Source organism: Corylus avellana, chromosome ca10, assembly GCF_901000735.1.
Source record: "Corylus avellana chromosome ca10, CavTom2PMs-1.0".
Classification (NCBI taxonomy): Eukaryota; Viridiplantae; Streptophyta; class Magnoliopsida; order Fagales; family Betulaceae; genus Corylus; species Corylus avellana.
The window spans coordinates 19,818,892-19,830,570 of record NC_081550.1 but is presented as its reverse complement, the minus strand read 5'-3'; the positions used below and the strand labels follow the sequence as shown (position 1 = coordinate 19,830,570).

The 11,679-nt window shown below is 39.0% G+C and overlaps 3 protein-coding genes and 1 non-coding gene across 6 annotated transcripts; 2 read left to right on the top strand and 2 right to left on the bottom strand.

Annotated features, from left to right (window-relative positions):
• Positions 1-324: 324 nt before the first annotated feature.
• On the bottom strand, positions 325-2,079 carry LOC132162736 (uncharacterized). The gene is made up of 4 exons (XM_059572961.1): positions 1,781-2,079; positions 1,485-1,577; positions 922-1,059; positions 325-837 (listed from the first exon to the last, which is right to left on the bottom strand). The coding sequence occupies exons 1-4, from the start codon at positions 2,015-2,017 to the stop codon at positions 796-798; spliced, it is 510 nt and encodes a 169-aa protein (XP_059428944.1). The 5' UTR covers positions 2,018-2,079; the 3' UTR covers positions 325-795.
• TRNAG-UCC (transfer RNA glycine (anticodon UCC)) lies at positions 1,670-1,741 on the top strand. Its single transcript has one exon. It is a non-coding gene; the product is annotated as a tRNA-Gly (tRNA).
• A 1,408-nt stretch (positions 2,080-3,487) lies between the features above and the next one.
• LOC132163396 (protein GRAVITROPIC IN THE LIGHT 1) lies at positions 3,488-6,062 on the top strand. The gene is made up of 3 exons (XM_059573679.1): positions 3,488-3,766; positions 3,906-4,609; positions 4,961-6,062. Exons 2-3 carry the CDS (start codon positions 3,913-3,915, stop codon positions 5,728-5,730), a joined length of 1,467 nt encoding a protein of 488 aa, XP_059429662.1. The 5' UTR covers positions 3,488-3,766; positions 3,906-3,912; the 3' UTR covers positions 5,731-6,062.
• Positions 6,063-6,676: 614 nt separating this feature from the next.
• On the bottom strand, positions 6,677-11,679 carry LOC132163397 (mitochondrial uncoupling protein 2-like). 3 transcript variants are annotated; one of them, XM_059573680.1, is made up of 9 exons: positions 11,386-11,677; positions 9,922-10,140; positions 9,753-9,831; positions 9,431-9,564; positions 9,253-9,351; positions 9,036-9,140; positions 8,215-8,289; positions 7,559-7,645; positions 6,677-7,025 (listed from the first exon to the last, which is right to left on the bottom strand). In XM_059573680.1, the coding sequence occupies exons 1-9, from the start codon at positions 11,464-11,466 to the stop codon at positions 6,996-6,998; spliced, it is 909 nt and encodes a 302-aa protein (XP_059429663.1). In that variant the 5' UTR covers positions 11,467-11,677; the 3' UTR covers positions 6,677-6,995. The 3 variants fall into 3 exon arrangements, 2 of the variants coding, with proteins under 2 accessions (XP_059429663.1, XP_059429664.1); XM_059573681.1 differs by lacking the exon at positions 11,386-11,677 and adding an exon at positions 10,327-10,420; XR_009438283.1 differs by lacking the exon at positions 6,677-7,025 and having other exon boundaries at positions 7,623-7,645; positions 8,215-8,422; positions 11,386-11,679.

The window sequence follows — 11,679 nt, the reverse complement described above, 5'->3', positions numbered from 1 at the left end:
AGGCTTTTTTTCTTAGATAATGGAGGATTTGGCCTTCGGTGATTAAATGTTTGAAAATCTCTCATGGCTCAGATAAACGGTGAAGATTGTAAGATTAGAGAAGAAGTCATTGACAATGGTAAAGGCTAATCTTTATCTTGAAATTTTCGCCATTAATTTGATTCTCAAGAGATTTCCAATTATTTAATCACTGGAGGCAAGCCAAAAGTCCGATTGTGTGTGCTTGGGCTGTGCTCTTAAACTTTACAATGAGGGTAAACTATTCAAATTATATTAATAAAATGAGGGGAGAGGGAGAGAAAGGACTAGGAGAGAGAAATAAGATGAGGAAAAATTCAAATTATATTAATAAAAGCTGCTACAGTATTTTAAAGGGTTGGCTGGAGATGTAAAATGGCTCATAAGGCTCTACTAGACTACTACTACTAGAGATGCTCTAAACAAACTACTAATAAATATTAATTTATGTGCAGAAATCATGAATACTAAACAAATTGATTTCAAATAGCTAAAATGGCTCAAAAAGGCAGAGGCTTCTTAGCACCTTTTGAGCCATTTAGGATATTATAATCTCCTTGTTTAGGTTTTATGGATTCTTGCACACAAATTAATAATGTTTGTCAGCTGCTTATTTTAGAGCACGGTCCAAATACAAGCATCTTAACTACCCTCCCTCTTCAACGACCCTTAAACTACAATTTACTTACATATCCAACCACGAATTGACATAAGAAGAAGAAGAAAAAATGCAAGATCTAGATCTTTTATTGAACACAATGGCAACCATCTTCCAATTCAATTGTCGCTCCTGTTTGGCTTGTCTGAAGCATGAGTTACCTGAAAGAAAATTCACTCACATAATTCAGAAACTTAAGGCAGATATGAATTGAAATGCTCATAAAGGCAACCACACTGTTGTACCATATTATCACCAGCCGGAATCCAGTCGTTTGTCGCTGGGTTACAATGGCAAGAGGCGTGGCAGCTGGTGTCAGAATCAGGTTCTAGATGGAAGCATTTGCCATCAGCGTCCTCCATTTTGATGAACCCTGTTCCTGTCTGGAATGGCCAAAGTATTTATTAATCATATAATTATATTTTAATATTTTTCTTTCCGTAAACTATTTTAATTGAAATGGGTAAATCAGGACATTATATACGTGTGAGACTAGAAACGTTTAGGTGAAAGATCATGGATTCATGCTTCTGATTAAATTTTATAGATCTGGATATGTTATCCAGACATTAAGATCAACAAAATTAAATCTTGACCGTAAAAATCTAAAACAAATACTAAAACTATCTATGCATTTCCTGCCCTTTTTTTATTTATTTAATAGCAATGTATGAATATAACAAATTATTTTTTGTGTTTTTTCTTTCTTTAGAGGAGGTTTTCATCCATGAAAATGTGGGTCAGTGATAATCAGATACAAATTATTTAATGGGGAGCAGGAAAAAATAATGCAGTTAGGTGATAATACCGTGTGATGATGCTTATCGACACAGTTGAGATCCTTGTAATACTCTGTCTCCACAAATTCCTCTCTCACTTCTCTTCCATTGTAGACCAGCTTCTGCTTTCATCACATAAATCAGCTAAAAAGAAAATTACAAAGCAGAATTTGCATCTAATTGTATGAAATTTAACCAAGTGAATCATAAGCAAGCGTTTGTAGTCCAACGGTTAGGATAATTGCCTTCCAAGCAATAGACCCGGGTTCGACTCCCGGCAGACGCAAAAAACTTCAATAATAATAAATTTTTTTTGGGAACCAACCTGGGGATCATCAGTTTCCAGACGTTGGAACTCAACGAGCTCAGGAATATCGTCGTTGCTTTCCTTGTTATTGGACAGAACGTCGACGTATTTAGAAGAATATTCACTACGCTGAGGCTTAGTGTGGCGCTTGGGAGCATTTTCATCAAAATACTCTCTTGCCTTTTCCTCCAGCTTTGCCTCGTCCTCCGCCGACAAATGAATGTCGCTTCTGTTAGGCCTCCCACAACACTCCATTTTTTTTTCTTATCAAATTTCTCTCTATTCACTCCTCTCTTTTGATAATTGAGCTCTCTACCAAGTGCTAGATTTTTATAGAAGATGGTAGATATTTTCTTCTTGCCTATTGCCTTTATTGCCTTTTTTTGGGTACGGACATTTTGGGAGATCGAAAATATCAAACCTTTCTCAAGAAATATCTTGGGAAGCTTATCCTTTTGGTCAGAGTTGGTGGCGTTGATTGAAGAAGTGGGCCAAAAGAACAGACCAGTCACGTTTTCTTACACAGAATTGTCAAGGTCCATCTCCTGTCATCTTCTTGTTCTTCTTCCTGACTTTGATGGGGTTTATTTTGGGGCAAATTTTCTTTTGATAGATGAGAGTTACATGAGACCAATAAGGTTTCATATTCGCCCAACAATAAAGAAATCTGGCTACCAACATAGTCGATGGCCTATGGGGTATTCGATCTTAAGATGGGCCATGTTCATTGAGGCCAAATACTTATTCATTTTAATTATTTCTTTTTAAATAGGGTAACGGTTTGTACATTCATACACTACATCGTGGGCTACAAAACAGAAGTATTGAAATATCTTTTCAAATGGGCTGACAAGCCCACATGACCAAGATATCAAGCCTATTTAATTTAGATATCGATCCATTAGCTTGGGAGTACGGAATCAATTTATCATACCACATGGCCATGTAGCTGTCATCTGGGCCATGATTTATAGCTAAACCATCTGTTCTTAACTTCAAGGATAAGTTTTGTGATGGGAAGCAATTGTTAACTAGTTACTATAAAAGATGATTCACAAGTCACAACTAGGTAAAGGGAACTGCTCATTTGCAGTTTACTCATATTTTTCAAATACTTACTGAGTTAATTAAGTGTACTAAAGCATCAATTGGGCATCCAACAAGCAAAAGAGCTCTACTACATAATTCGGTCAATCTACTCTCATAGGTTGGAATACCAATGGATAAATAGTGGAAATAATATATTTATTTATTTAAGAATTGATGATGCAGTTGATTCTATAGATTCAATGACTGAAAAATACACAATGAAAAGCTTACAAAAAAAAAGTTTTTTTCTTTCAAGCCTTTTAAATTCAACAGATTTAATGATTAATTTTTAACAAATAACAGTTGAAGAAAAAGAAAAGAAAAGAAAAGGAGAAGAAGAAGAAGAAGAAGAGGAAGAATAAAAAGAAGAGACGATGATGACCCCCACGAGAGGCCCTCGTCCACGTGACTGGATTTAGCAGAGTCAAACTAAGATTCCAACTTTATCCGCTCGTTCGGCTTCTAAAGCTACAAACTCGCCATCTCTACCACACACCTGTCCTCTAGAAACATCCTGGCAAACATAAATGGCTATCTACCACACGTGTACGACTAATATCAGCGAGTCCGCATACTTTCACAGCCTAGTAAATGAGCGAAACAACTCCCTATATTTTAATTTTGTAGTCCCACTTGCCCATAGTAAAAGTCACTGAGGCAGGTCCATACTCACTTACTCAGCAACAGCTTTCCCAGCAAAAGGTCCCCAGGTAACAAGTCCACCTCTCCACTGAAGCTTCACTGTTTAGCTAGAGGTCCACCGGTAAACGGAGTGCCTCATTTGACGCACTGGCCGCAATTTCCCGGTAACCATCCGGAAAAAGAAGGGCAATCGGCAGCCGCCATTCTCCGTTTCGCAGAGATCCAGAGAAGCAATAAGGACTCTCTTTTCCGGCGCGCCGACCAATACAATAGGTTGGATGACATAATAAGACTACTAGACTAGCCTTTAAATGGGTTTCATTTGTTACACATATCTTTTAACTCGCCGAGTCACTGTGAGCTTATTTATCTGATCTGAGTTGCTTCTCTCTGTTCTTTGAATTTTTCACAGAAGGGAAATGGCTAGCAAGGTGTCGAATTTCTCGGATCTGATCCAGCGAGTAGCGGCCTCATGCTTGCTGCACCCGCTCGCGGCCGGGCGGCACGATTCCGGCGGGAATCGATCCGGAGACGAGGACGAAGAGTACGAGTCCGATGATCAGGAAGACGAAGAAGAAGAGGGAAGCGAAGAGGAAGAGGAAAAGGAAAGGTGTAGGGCTTGGGAGGGAACAAAGGAGGAGGTGCGAGTAGAGAGAGTGGTGGAGATGGAGAGGCTGATGAGCGAGGTGTTCGACGCCGTTTCAGCGATGAAAAGGGCCTACGTGGGCCTACAAGAATCGCATTGCCCGTGGGACCCGGAGAAGATGAGGGTGGCTGACGTAGCGGTGGTGGCGGAGCTGAGGCGGCTCGGGGTGTTGAGGGAGAGATTTAGGAGGAGGATGAGGAGGGGTTGTGGCGGCGGCGCGTTTGTTGCACGGAGGAAGAGGGTGAGTGGTGGCGTGGCAGTGAGGGAAGTGGTGGCGCCGTACGAGTCGGCGGTGGATGAGCTGAAGAGGGAGGTGAAGGCGCGGGAATCGGAGGTTGAGAGTCTCAAGGAGAAGCTTAGGAACGTCGCCGTTTCAAGCCTGGGCCCTAGTGGGACCAATGGGAAGAAGGGAAGCGCTGGGTCGAACCAGTCAAGGCGGAAGCTCAGCAGCAGTACTATACAAGGCCAAGGTAAAAATCCGTGTTAAAACATTGCCGTTTTGCTCCCGAGACAACACCCACTTTAGTAGGACATCCATCCTGTTTGGTATAAATAATTTTCTCTTTTGTCTTTTGGGGACAAAACAAATGGAAATAGTGACTAATAAGACATGGGTCATGGACTATGTTTCTTAGGTAAATTCAGCTTAATCATTACTCTTTATTTTCAATTAGATGGTTTACTTTACATATGTTTATTATTCTTATTTTCAATTAGATGGTAAATTCATAGAATAAGATATCTTATTTTATTTAACGTTTTGCATGGATGTAATGTTAGAAAGCTTATGTACCTTATTTGCATTTTTGCAACGGTTGCAGCATGCCCAGCACCAGAGCTGTTTGAAGCGACAATGAGGCAGGTGAAAGAGGCATCCAAGTCCTTCACATCCCTCCTCCTCTCCCTCATGCGCTCTGCCCGCTGGGACATATCTGCCGCCGTGCGTTCCATCGAAGCCGCCGCCGACACTGTTCCGGCCACCACCACCACCTCCTCCTCCTTAGTCATTGCACCCCACCACGCAAAATACGCTCTCGAATCCTACGTTTCACGCAAACTCTTCCAAGGCTTCGACCACGAGACCTTCTACATGGACGGCAGCCTCTCCTCCCTCCTCAACCCCGACCAGTTCCGCCGCGACTGCTTCACCCAGTACCGCGACATGAAGGCCATGGACCCCACCGAGCTTCTCGGAATCTTACCCACCTGCCACTTCGGCAAGTTCTGCTCCAAGAAGTACCTCTCCATCGTCCACTCCAAGATGGAGGAGTCGTTGTTCGGAGACTCGGATCAGCGGCGCCAGGTCTTGGCCGGAAACCACCCCAGGAGTCAGTTTTACGGCGAGTTTTTGGTGCTTGCCAAGGCTGTGTGGCTGCTTCACTTGCTGGCCTTCTCGCTCGACCCGGCACCTAGTCAGTTCGAGGCCAGCCGTGGGGCTGAGTTTCATCCACAGTATATGGAGAGTGTTGTTAGGTTTCCGGGTGGGCGGGTGCCTTCGGGTCAGGTCGTCGGATTCCCGGTTAGCCCCGGATTCAAGCTTGGCAATGGGTCGGTTATCAAGGCTAGGGTGCTCCTCATATCCAGGACATGAGGTAGAACAAGCAGGGTTGTCTCTGCACCTGCCTGTTTCATAGACAATGGAATGAGTTCTTTTGGATTATTAGCTGATTGCTAATGTTGTTAGGATCATTAGGCTAGTAATGTCAAGGTAAATGTAAGACGCCTTTTACTACAAATCTTTTACAAATTGACATGATAATTCGTAAGTGGTGCATATTTAATTAACGGTTGACCTATCAACCATACGATTTTTTAGCTATTTTATTAATTATGAACTGGCATGTCAAAATTGTAGTAACTCCAAACATTTTGTAATTCGATATTAACATTTGTTGTTCTAGAATGGATTTAGCTCTTTCACATTGTGGAATAGTATTCTCTTCATTTGTTTGCATTTCATGATCAAAATTTAATGTTATTGTATATAACAGTGTAAATAACCCATCCGATATCGTTAGATTCAACAACATTCAATCATAACCATTTCATGGGTTCCTATTTGTTTCATTAGTCCTAAGTGATGCTTTTCTATTTTGTTTTACATAATACACCATGTTTAATGACTAGAGCTATTGATTTGACTACTATCATAAGAACTAAATGTATGAGAATCTCATCATGATATAACCATTTGGTTGGTATTTACCATCAATCTACATTCTAAATGAGATCTAAACAAGCAAAGCCATAACATTCCTTCCTCACATTGATCCTAAGAAATATAGGACAAATTTTTTCTTCTCGACCGAGTTGGTAAAACAGTCCAATAAATATGTGATTTTCATATGCATTTCACATGATTTTCACATGCATTTTAAACACATTTCAGTTTAATAGAATAGATTGAAAAAAATTCTTTCATTCCAATTTAGAGAAAATTCTTCCATTCCTCATGTCTAACCACAGGAATAAGAACTCTCTTTTAATTAATTTTTTTTTTTTTTCCTCTCTCTTTCTTGCCCGTGAATAAGCAGACGTTGAATATAAATTATATAATATATTGGTTTATTTCATTCAACTTACAATGTAATCATATAACATGGGGAGGAAAGCAGCTTGCACTATCACAAAAGGGTCTGATGGTAATGACGAAAAACAGCCTCCCAAGTAAATATAGTTTCTCAGTCAATTCATTGTTACAAATACTAATCTGTATGTAACTGAGGGGAAAAAAGAATTGCAGGGGCAATCTCATCTCTCTGGAGAAAAAAAATTCTAAAACAGATGAAGAAGCAACACGTGGACAAAAAGCTTTGCGTTCCCCCTTGCCAAATCTCAACCATGAAAATCAGAGATTTAGGCTTCCCCTCCAAAAAAATTCTTCGCCTGTCATGGAGAGGAAATGATGAACATTTTGTTTTCAATTACAGAGTGGTTTAATTGACATATTATAAGCAGGTAGCTTAACAGTAATTATAAACCACAAGGCCCTCAAAATGGTTAAAAACATAAACAAGTCATGGCTTATCCTACAAATCGAGATAATTTCAAGTAGCAGATCCACATTCCATGAATGGGGACCTCAAAAGTGAACAAACTCGAAAAAGCTTGAAACACTTTCCCTTGGAAGCCAATAAATGAACGAAGCTGGAGATCATGGAAAAATTCTTACCAAATGCGAGAGAATTTGTCAAATTCATCTTAGTGGCCCGATTGTTAATTTCTCGAGTCTACTAATTAATCTAGAAGAAAATGCTTTAACATTCCAAATTCCAGTATATTTTCTCTATGTAAAAAAGACTGAACTAGTGTAACTCTATAATAGCAATTTCCAGAATCAGCCGTATGCAAGTGCCTAGATTTAGCTAAAAATCAATACCAAGATGCATGAACATATCAACATAATTTGAATATCTTACTCGCTCAAAAGTTAGAAACATAATCACATTCCAAGCTCCGAGCCGACCAAAGTTAGGGAAGAACCCTTTATAAAAGGCAAGAAATCCCTGCAAAATATTGGTTTCCATGAGTTGCTGGTTCTTATGAAAGCTGATGGTTACAAAACAAACATTAACGTCCAGTTTTTAATTAACATTGAGTCACGGCACAGCTTTAAATGATTTGCCCCTTTTTAGTAAGACACACATGGATCCCATGGGTCTTAAACTTATTTTCCCTGTTTCGAAGGAGGAGATGCCATTTGAAAGACAAAACAATTAGCAGCCACAGCTACCACTGATCGAACCCTAGATGGCATTGATCTGAACACCTTTACGATGGTGGGAGAAGATCTAGGGAACATTAGACAGGATAAGTGATTCTCAGAACCTTGTTTCTAGCAAATTGCTTAAGAGCCTATGGCACATGTCCGGCCTCTGGTTTAACACAGCAGATACCTAGTTTCTCATTATTTTCTATTTTTCTTTTAACTGTTTTCATTTTACAAATAGATAACCTTCTAGAGAATCCAATCTGAAGTGTTTTCCTGAGATGCATATCAGAGAGAGAGAGAGAGCGCAAATGTCATTTAAAAATACACGACAAAAATATCAACTTTAGAGTCAAATCAACATACCTCACTCTTCAAAGTTTTGATGAAGCAATCAAGCGTGTTTTTGTAAGTAGAATCTCCCATCATTCTAGATTTCACCTGGAACATAACAAGCATGGCATCCAAGCCAACATTGACTGACTAGCTCATCCTTAAAAACTATATAAAATCGCTTCATATGATAAGAAACAAATTTGATCACAATCTTTCACTAGCACAGCCGCATAAAAGCCTGCAGCGAATAATTTTGCAGATTATGCTACAACTGGAAAACAGCTTCAACAACAAATAAAAATTAGGAAAGCAAAGAAAACAGCACAGATTCATTCATATGAAAATATCATCATCATCAAATGAACTTATTAAAAATGTATGGATGTTATTAGTAATGTTTACAAGGTTTCATGAATGAGAAACAGCATGTGGCTCTTGTTTTTTAATTTGTCCATCGCTACTCCAATCCAAAAGGGTTGGTAGTGCTTGTCTATAATTAAAAAAAGAAAAGAAAAAAGATTATCCAAGATTTCCGTCATGTCTATGTAGTTATAATTTTTCCTAGGTCTTGCAAAATTTCAAGTAAACTTTCAGAAAACTAATCAGACCGGGCTGAGTCCCATGTGAAAGCGAGAATTTAAAACCTTATTAGTCAGAATTGTAGAAACAAACAGATCATTAAAGACAGAATGACAGGGTGATCTCCTACGCTAGTGATTGTCAAGTTGTCATATACAAGAATAAATTTAAAGCCATAGGAAGGTGAATAGGTGATAATGGACTAGTCGAGGACTCTAATCATATAATTCATGGCTAAAAGTAATGGGAAAAAAAAAAAAAAAAAGGCCTACCACATCAACGGGAGAACCGATACAGACAGCAAAAAAACCTGCACCTAGACCAGCTAGCAGATGAGTTAAAACATTGTCCATGAACCCTGGAATTTTCAAAATCATCTGCATAAGTATAGAGAATTAGGAATTTTGGGATTTGGGATCAACTTAGCATAGCAACAGTCAGGAATTAAAAAACAAGTTCAGCCTCAAAGACCTAACACTATGATATTACCTGTTTCACTTGGTCATAACTGGCTAGTTCAGCAGCATTTATTATAGCATTTCGTGCTACATTTGGGCCAAGCCCAGTCCACAGGGCCCCTAATCCTTCCTAATTTTTGAAAGATATTAGAATTAATACACTTAGATACTAAAAATAGAAAGTGCAGTATTATAGCAAGTATACTGACCTGCTTCACAATGGTGGTATAAGCATCCAAAGCTCCAGAATAACGCCTAGGCACCCCAGCTGGCAATTTTCCTTCAGCTTGAAGTCGAACTTTGACAAGATCAGTTGGATTAGCCACTAAAATTGCTATAGCACCTGTCAAGGTAAAGATAGAATAGAAATTTAAAAACTCTAAACAAGAGTTTGATGTGCAATGTATCGTCTTGGCAAATAAAGAAGCAATGGACACAGTGACAATAGTTTTGAGGATTAGGCTGAGCAAAAAGTCAATGCAGGTTTTATACACTTTCGGGCAGCAGGCAAAGCAGTCGCCAAATACTCACCTGTCAAAAACGCAGCAAGTATTTTGTGGTACAAAGGAATATCTCCAATAAATTCACCGCCAACAAGATATGTTTTGACCTGTCAGTATATGCTCACACATAAAGAAGTGCCACCAAGATATCATGAATAATTAACCATATTCATGGAAGGAACATATTATAGACTCACAGGACCATATAAGCTAATCCTTAAGCCTCCATAAATGCACTGCCGTTGTAATCCTGGAATAATGCCTTTCCAAAGTGCTGGTAGACCTTCTTCCCTAGCAATAGTAGCAATAGTACCCAACAAGCCCCTATATTTGGGTATACCTACTGCATCCACTGTAACTGCTTTCTTTTGAAGCTGAAGCCTGACTTTAGCAATGTCCAAAGGAAGAGTACAGAACTGCCAAAAAAAATCCATGAAAATGATGATGAGTAAAAGCAGTTCATATTTTTTAGATCAATTGATGTGTGCTGTGTGTTTCTAGAACAAAAAGAACTATAACATTAGTAAAGAAAGCAAATGCATAGAGCATAAATCATTATAACATTATGCTTCAATACCAAACAGATTATGTAAAGCTGATACCTTAGCTCGTGCTAGAACAGAATCCATCAAGCTCAGACCTTGTATGGCTGTTTTACCTTAGTTAATGGGCACCGAGTCAATGCACCCATTTTGAAATCAATATACGAGTCATAAAAATGAAGTAACGGGTTTAAAACGTCATCATAAAGCAAAAAACTTTATACAGAGGACACATTTCAAAACAGAATTTCAAACTGTTTGAGAATGAGATGGGGGTATCGGTAGTTAAAGAGGCTCAAACAAGTGAAGGAGAAAAGATGAATATAGGAGTTAGTGTAGAATAATAACAATACTCATTTACTAAAATTATTCAACAGTCTAAATAAAAACTAGGGCAATGCTACCTGATGCCTAGAAAATCACATTTAAAAGCATAAATCGTGAGAGAATGTGTCGAACCGTCCAAAATCCCCGAGTTTGTTTTTTCTCTCTTTTTCTTTTTGTCCTCTTTGAGTTTCCAAACTCTCACATGATTTTTTTTTTCTTTCTTCTTTATCTCCCTCCCTCTCTTTCTGCTATTTTGAGAGGGATGACCAGCGGATCCGGTGACTATTTCTCTATTTTGCAAGTTTATGGCGATAGGCTTATCGCCAAAAACTGCTCTGATAATTTGTTATATGATAAAGAGCAGGTGGCAAAGTAAACGTTCTTCCCATCCTCAACCCCCCATCAAAAAAGAAAAATCGATAATTTCTTACTCAAAATTCCAGTCTACGCTAAAATTCGTGATAGCATTTAGAATAGAGAGATATTATGACCCATTTCCAACACAAGAAGCACCAGCTACTCTTAAAGGATTACTAGTACTTTTGAAATTCAGCTGAACCACATTTCCTAGAACAGTAGAACCTAAATGAGATACAATGAAAGCAAATCACCGAATTATGCCACCAAGGTAATAATCACCTGAACTTAATTTAGAATTCTCATAACCCACATAAAAAGTAAACCCGTTGAGCTTAGTACACTAGAGAATTGTACAAAATTAACCAAACCCATAAATGCAAATTAATTTTCCAAATCCACTAAAGCAAGCACGATCAGAAAGATCAACAGTACCTCGGCAAAACAAGCCGCGAGAGCGCTGCACAGGAATATCTCAGCGAATGAAATGTCCATCTGGGGCTTAAGATCTGCCATGGAAACTGCAAAGAAAAGCTGGAACGCTGTGATTGGGCAATGGATAGGCAGCTTTGGTTGAAGTGAATAAGGAGAACAGGGCTGTATTAGAGTAATAGTGAAGGAAAGGAACGTGAAAAACGCTTTTATTGGTCACCATTGAAGGCCGTACAACTGGGTTTTTCACGCCTCCTTCCTTATCACCGTCATTTCAATTATTTTAGGGGAGGGGGA

Coding starts and splice junctions, on each gene's coding strand:
- LOC132162736 (XM_059572961.1), bottom strand. CDS start 2,017: ATGGAGTGTTGTGGGAGGCCTAACAGAAGCGACATTCATTTGTCGGCG. Junction 1,578..1,780: donor TGGAAACTGATGATCCCCAG/GTTGGTTCCCAA, acceptor TGATGAAAGCAG/AAGCTGGTCTACAATGGAAG. Junction 1,060..1,484: donor TCGATAAGCATCATCACACG/GTATTATCACCT, acceptor TGGCCATTCCAG/ACAGGAACAGGGTTCATCAA.
- LOC132163396 (XM_059573679.1), top strand. CDS start 3,913: ATGGCTAGCAAGGTGTCGAATTTCTCGGATCTGATCCAGCGAGTAGCG. Junction 4,610..4,960: donor CAGTACTATACAAGGCCAAG/GTAAAAATCCGT, acceptor CAACGGTTGCAG/CATGCCCAGCACCAGAGCTG.
- LOC132163397 (XM_059573680.1), bottom strand. CDS start 11,466: ATGGCAGATCTTAAGCCCCAGATGGACATTTCATTCGCTGAGATATTC. Junction 9,832..9,921: donor GGATTAGCTTATATGGTCCT/GTGAGTCTATAA, acceptor ATATACTGACAG/GTCAAAACATATCTTGTTGG. Junction 7,026..7,558: donor TGTTTCTAACTTTTGAGCGA/GTAAGATATTCA, acceptor TCTCCATGACAG/GCGAAGAATTTTTTTGGAGG.